The sequence below is a fragment of the Ascidia mentula genome, chromosome 5 (genome assembly GCF_947561715.1).
Source record: "Ascidia mentula chromosome 5, kaAscMent1.1, whole genome shotgun sequence".
NCBI classification, from domain to species: Eukaryota; Metazoa; Chordata; class Ascidiacea; order Phlebobranchia; family Ascidiidae; genus Ascidia; species Ascidia mentula.
This window is the reverse complement of record NC_138570.1, coordinates 14,947,622-14,954,334: the sequence shown is the minus strand read 5'-3', so window position 1 is coordinate 14,954,334 and position 6,713 is coordinate 14,947,622. Positions and strand designations below refer to the sequence as shown.

Here is a 6,713-nt window from a genome sequence, read left to right as displayed (position 1 = left end):
TATCCTGTCCAACAGATCCCACACACCCACCAAGACACTGTGATTAACTTCCATGTATCCTACAAACGTAAATATTGTCTCAAAAATTTTGATTGGATCAAGTCGTACGCTTGCGCACCAGTGTACCTTGGCCACAACATACCCTGTGAAACCACTGAGCTCCTGTAGCTTAAGTGGTAGAGCGTTGGGTCTGGTTGGCTCAGCGTCGTGAGTTCAAACTTCACCGGGAGCTTGATTTTTCAGACCTTGTAAGTCAAAAGTGGCTGATCCATGCAGCTAGGGGCTGCAATGCCCAGGCTGCGAAACCTTTAGACCCCATGATCATTTTTACATCCCTTTTTGAAACAATTTACTGGGTATTCTGAACACTCGTTGCGCATGTGATGTGGTCAAAATTTTCCACCGACACACAAAAATTACACACATGCATTTGCCAAAACAATCCATTGTTTATTTGTAACATAACTTTTCAATACGGATTAACCGGGTAGTTTTCTATGTTTAGCTTGAATGTGATGCAAATGTTCAAGGCAAATTTGGAAGATCAATTACGGTAATAACAGTGGCGTCCTGTATATCCGCCTGCGCACTTGCAAAAGTATCCAACAATCAGTTCGATGCATTCTCCGTTGTAGCAAGGTCGATATATACAATGGACAAGACCTAGACAAAAAAACAGTGGCACATTTTTTTATGAATTTCAGCATTACAGCCTTCAATGTTGTTAAAAACGTGTGACCAATTTTTGGGAAAAACCGTGAACGATTTGTTCACTGCATTCAAACTGCATGTCTGTAATGAACGTCCGGAAATTGCTCGTTCGTTGATCAGCTAATTACCTGCTTCAAGTAAGTTGAAAAGTGCAAACTTACGAGTTTGACAGAACTCCCCCTGGAATTGTCGGCTGCATTGGCACTGGCGACCATCCGCGTTGTTGGTGCAGGTGGAATTGTTTAAACAGGGATTTTCCAGCAATTCTGGAGAGTCTGAATTGTGTGCAATCGTTTGCATAAGAATGGAGGAAAATTAGAAACAGGTGCGGTTATGGCCAATGTTAACAAATCAATAGTCTTGGAAAATTTATAATGAGATTATTTTAAACAAATTTATTGTTTGATTGGCATACACGATAATGTTTGCATTTTTAATGTTTATTTAAAAACTTCTTTTAACGTTTATTTGAAAACCTCTTGGAATTTCAAAAATTTACCATAAAATGCAGTCCATTTCATTTCCACTCCTCCCTGGGCCCAACCCTTGTTGGGCCAATCTACTCTTTTAATTATTGCACGAAATCCCCATGGAAAAATCGTTGCTATGCTGACGTTAAATTTGTCGGGGTACTCTCGTTCACCATATGCCCGCGCAGTAACTTTCCTGGCCAAGCCTCCGCGACATTTGTCATACGCTACGTCGACAGTTTTGTCATACGGAGGACCGTTTGGATTGCTGCCAACGTGAAACCGTCCAGAAAACCTTGAAACTGCAAATAAAAGAATAAAAATCACAAAATTTTAATTTTTTAATAACTTGCGAGGCAGCTTCGAAATGTTGTTCTAAAAAAAAACACAATATTATGTTTTCATGGGTAATTTAAAAGTGATTTTTATTGACCAACCATGTTCGCAGTGAATGCCGCTAGTGCCTTCAGGACAAGTGCAGTTGTAGCCAGTTTCATTTTCCTCACACGTACCAGTGTTGCACGGATTCGGGTAACAAAATTTAAGCTCTACACAAAATAAAAATAGACAACCGTCAAAGTCAAATGTAGGAAATTCCTAAAACACGATTTCTTGATTTTAAAAGTAAAATTGGTTGTACGGAATGACCGGCATATTATAGGTTTCATTAACAAAAAATGACAAAGTTTCTAAAAACGTTTATACTCATACCACAGAACATGAAATAAAGAAATTTTTTCCCACTTTCAGATACGCAGTTGATAAACCTTTCATGTAAATTCTTTTTACAGCACACACGTTCGTGACACCATGTCTTTCCAACGCGTCTGACACGCGTTGAAGTTTCAGACACATTTTCGGAACGTGACAGAGGTTTTGGCAAATGACGTAACGCTTTACACAAAAACACCAACCTTTCTCGCATAACCTTCCACCATATCCACGATTACAATAACATATTCTATCCTGTTTGGCACTGCTCACACAATCATACGAGTTCAGACAGGGGCTGTTGTCGTAGTTTCGTTTATCTGCCAAAAGACAAAATTAATTACACACATGATGACTTAAACTTAATTTCCGAAATAGGACGACATTGTAAAAAAAGGTTTGGGGTTTGATTCATGTTGTAATGATCAAATAGTAATCAAATCAGTCAATTACAAGAAACCACCAATCAATGACATGATTTTTACACTGAAATTTGAATTACAATGATTACAGTCTGCCAGGAATGTACCCATCTTCGAGACTTACCGAAGTTGGCCACAAAGTGAAATTTGATCCTTTGAGTCCAATCACCTCCTGGAATGTCGGTTCTCTTCACCATAGCACGAAAACCCCATATGTGGACGCCCATGATAGTGTGGTTAAAGGTATCAGGCAAATCACTTGAACCGCGAACTGTAGCATTAATCGAGGTGGCTGTTTGGTTGTAACAGTTGGAAAAAACTACTTGGAACACGTGTCCATACGGCGGCCCAGTTGCATGGAATGCGTTGATGTCGACAGAGGATCTCACTCCTGGTGCTATGTACAGGTAAAAAAATTAGACATAGATAATTATGACGAGCACCAATTGGATTTACTCTCATTTGAAATTGTTATGAGTAGCGGGTGGTTTGTTGTGTTTGAAGTACACCTTTTTACGTGTAGAACAATGAGGTTGAAATTCTGGGCCAAAAAAGGAGTCAACAAAAAACAAACTTTGCAACAAAATATAGACGTATGCTGACGAACACGCGGCACTGGCATGATATTATAACTGAAAGTTTACAGTATACACAAATGTTTAAACTGTGTTTACCTGATTTATTTTTTTCGCAAGGCTTATCAAGCAAATCAATTAATCAGTTGAATCATATACATCTTGTAAAGCAACGCATGGGCTAGCGTATATAAAAATCTTAGTGAACACATGTAAATTTAAGGTAGCATTATATAATTGTAAAAACTGCTTACGAAATTGACATCTGCTTCCACTAAAGTACAAGGTGCACAAACACTTATAGGAACCCTTCGTCGGAACGCACGTCCCTCCATTCAAACAGGGCGACGACACACAATGTGTAAGTTCTGCAACATGCAAGCAACCGATGCAAACACAAAGCACAACTCAAAAATAATATTTACTTGTTTCGCATACTCTTCCTGTTCTCAAAAAGGGACAATCGCAGACACTTCCAGCATCGGTGTTACGACAAGTTCCTCCGTATTGGCATGGATTGTGGTCCATGTACACTAAGTCTGCCAAATACAGCACAAATCAAGTGCTAGCGTATTAGTATTATCTACTTAACACAGCAGAACTGGGGCTTACTGAATATTGCTCGCCATTGAATAGAGATGGAACTTGTGTTTTCAGGGACGTTACGCCAAACTCCAATGGTAAACCCCCACTGGAATATTTCCAATACTTTAGCAGTGACATTGGCTGAAGTGTTGTTTGCCACTGATAGTTGAATTTCGAGAGGAGCTTCTTTTTTGCAGGAAGAATAAGGAACAATTGCTGTTACATTAGTTGACAACCCTTCAAGCAATACGTCCGCCTGGCCTTCTTTGATCCCTAAAACGTAAGACAGAATTGGGTGAAACCAAAAAATTAGATGTGATTCACGCTTCATTTTGCAAGTGTTGCCAATGGCTACAAAAAAACACGCAATCTCTTTGGTAGCTGAGCTGTAAAAGGTCCATGTACAACGTATTACAAACCGTTTGTGCAATCCTTTCCGGTCAGTCCCGAAGCAGTACAATTACATGCGTAGTCGTTTGCCAGCTCTGTGCAACGTCCACCGTACCGACAAGGATTTGGATAACAGAAAACCAAACCTGCATAAATACGACAACTAACAGTGAATCTTAAAAACTGTTTATACCTTTTACTCATGTCACGATAAACAAGCATATTTTATTAAGATTATGCAGATTGAACAACATTTCTATGAAATATGATTTTATTAGAAACACTACAATATTTAGCTGAAAAGATTCTGACGTTTTTCGCATAACTTTCCAACGTATTGACGTGAACAGTGACATGTTCTTCCACCAGCATGATTTGAACAGTAAGCACTTGTGTAACATGGATTCTGTCTGAACTTGGAATTTCCTTGATAAGAAAATGCAAATTTAGATCACTAGTAGAATATTGACTTTAATGGCCGTTCATTATTTTGTCAAATGGCTTAAAAGTTATGTGCATACAAATATCACGTAAGTTATCTTTTCAATTTCAATTTTTGCACAGTATTTATAACTGGGAAGTTTTTGCAGCATCCAGTTATACTTGAAGTGGGAAATTAACAAACAAAGGTAGGCTAAAATTATAAATAGCTAATCTACTGCATGAAGAAGTCTATAAACGCGGGACCAGATTCAGAAAGATCTTTCTGGTCCAAATTAGAATTTTATGCTAAACAAATATAGTCATGCCAATTTCGAGAAATTGGGCACTTTTTAACTGTGAGGTCCCTTTTGCAAGCAGTGTTCGTGGATTTAAATCCATGAAAGGTGCCAAGTACCGACGTAACTATTGTGTTAAACTTAAACCATATCAAACTCACTAAAATATGCTTTCCATTTGACGTAAACGTTTCTCTGGCCCCACTGCTGGTCATTGGAATCAGTCTTGTTCACCATAACTCGGAATCCCCAAGGAAAAATTTCCAACACAGAACCTTCAAATGTATCAGGATATCGTCTTTTTCCCCTGACTTTTACTTTAACTCTCCTCGCCGTTCCGTTGTAGCATCTTCTGTATGCGATCTCCACAACTTTCGGTTTGGAGGTCGGATTCGGTCCAAGTTTGTGTGTTCCTTTAATCCACGCTAAAAAGATCACACTTTACGCATCACGTTGCATTGCTTAGTATAACATGTGGCAACAATTGTAACTTGAATTAGCTAAAGACGAAAGGATCGGACAAAATTTCACATGGAAACAAAACTATCTTTCGATAAGCAATGTGCCAATAATATGAATTGTGTATAAGCTGCAGACAGATGGCCACGGCACTATTGGTTGAGCTTTGCTTGGTCATAGTGTTTCCACCTTGTTTTCTCCGTAAGGTTGCACCTAGTTTGGTGCCCAACGGATGACGGTGATTGTATAGTCACCACAAAGTGGAAGTCTTTGCTTGGCCGTTTGGTCAGCAAAGTCGTCTGAAAGTCACACCAGCTGCACTGATGAGACCTTTTAGGTCGAAACAGTGGCCATCTGTCTGCAGCTTACACACAAAACTATCTTTCGTCCTAAAGACTTACAGCGAATAAAGTCACTTTTACTTCGCGCTATTACAAATAAAGTAATCTATAGGACTACTTGCAGTAGACATAGTTTTTTATTCAAGAACTAAACAATATCACAAATTTTCAGCGTTATAGAAAGTGTCGGTTACACATGTTAAGACTTGCCTCGTTTACATTCCAACTCGTCAATCTTGCAAACCGCCAACAGCAAAATGAAAACCGCAAAACGTGACATTCTTGACATTTGCCGGCGCTACAACGCAGTTGCATGAATTGAATCGCGCCGAAGCGTAATGACTTATCAAAAACTTTCTTTTTTTCCTTGATTTTTCGCTTGAATAGGTAAATTCCGTTGTGTCACGCTTCGCCAAATTTTTCATGTATCAAAGAAACGCACAACTTTAAGCCCACTACAGCACTTTCTCTAATATGTCAGCCATTTTTGTTATATTAGCAATCATTGTTCATGATATTTTTGCTGTAAGCTATCTTTTCCGCCCCATCAACCTTAGAAGATGTTATTCTCCATACAATTTGCCTGGCTTACCAATGCAATAAAAAATTACAATTATCGCTGCTCCTGAGTCAACCCAACTTTGAAATGGCAAAATTACAAAACTATGTTTATTACAGAAAACCAGGTCATACACATATCAGCAAGTAACGAACAACTTGCAGTTTCGCCCAGATGTAGGCGGTATATAACTTGTACCACAATAAGCCAAGCGAATGCTCATTTTCGCCCGCTGTATCTATATGGATCATGACCTAAAACATAGAAATCATCAGCGTATAGATCCCTCAATCTGTTCACATCAGCTTCTGAAATGAGTTGAAGAGCATCGACAGTTGTTTTGCTTTGAGTAAAAGGTTTTGATTCTCCAGGAAATGTAATGTTTGTGTTGCGACCTCGCTGAACAAACTCGAGGAGTCGGTTGGATTCATCCACCAAGTTCTCAAAACGCATCACCATGCTGTATGTGAACGAACACGGCTGACACAGTAACAATTGAGGGCGCCAATGCACGTCCATCTTGTTTTCGTTCTTGCCTCGTTCATAGGTAAGCACTTGCCTGTGAAAAAAACGAAAGCTTTTGTGCATTTAGACGATATGTAGTAGTACTGCATTTAAGGAATATTTTACCCGACACATGTACATACATTGCGCACTAAATTTGTCATAAGTGTCTGAAGTAAAATGGGGTTTTAGTCCATACTTGTTCACAAAAAAAGTGGGAAGCTTCTGAAAGTGTGATTTACGAGAAATACGACAGTAAATAAGTGT

General features: G+C 39.0%; 1 protein-coding gene across 1 annotated transcript; it reads right to left on the bottom strand.

Annotated features, from left to right (window-relative positions):
* Window positions 1-493: 493 nt before the first annotated feature.
* LOC145901359 (uncharacterized) lies at window positions 494-5,677 on the bottom strand. Its single transcript, XM_082989010.1, has 13 exons — window positions 5,594-5,677; window positions 4,745-5,008; window positions 4,177-4,290; window positions 3,894-4,010; window positions 3,502-3,747; window positions 3,315-3,428; window positions 3,144-3,257; window positions 2,439-2,711; window positions 2,096-2,212; window positions 1,619-1,729; window positions 1,211-1,483; window positions 873-986; window positions 494-663 (listed from the first exon to the last, which is right to left on the bottom strand). Exons 1-13 carry the CDS (start codon window positions 5,670-5,672, stop codon window positions 545-547), a joined length of 2,055 nt encoding a protein of 684 aa, XP_082845136.1. The 5' UTR covers window positions 5,673-5,677; the 3' UTR covers window positions 494-544.
* Window positions 5,678-6,713: the final 1,036 nt, after the last annotated feature.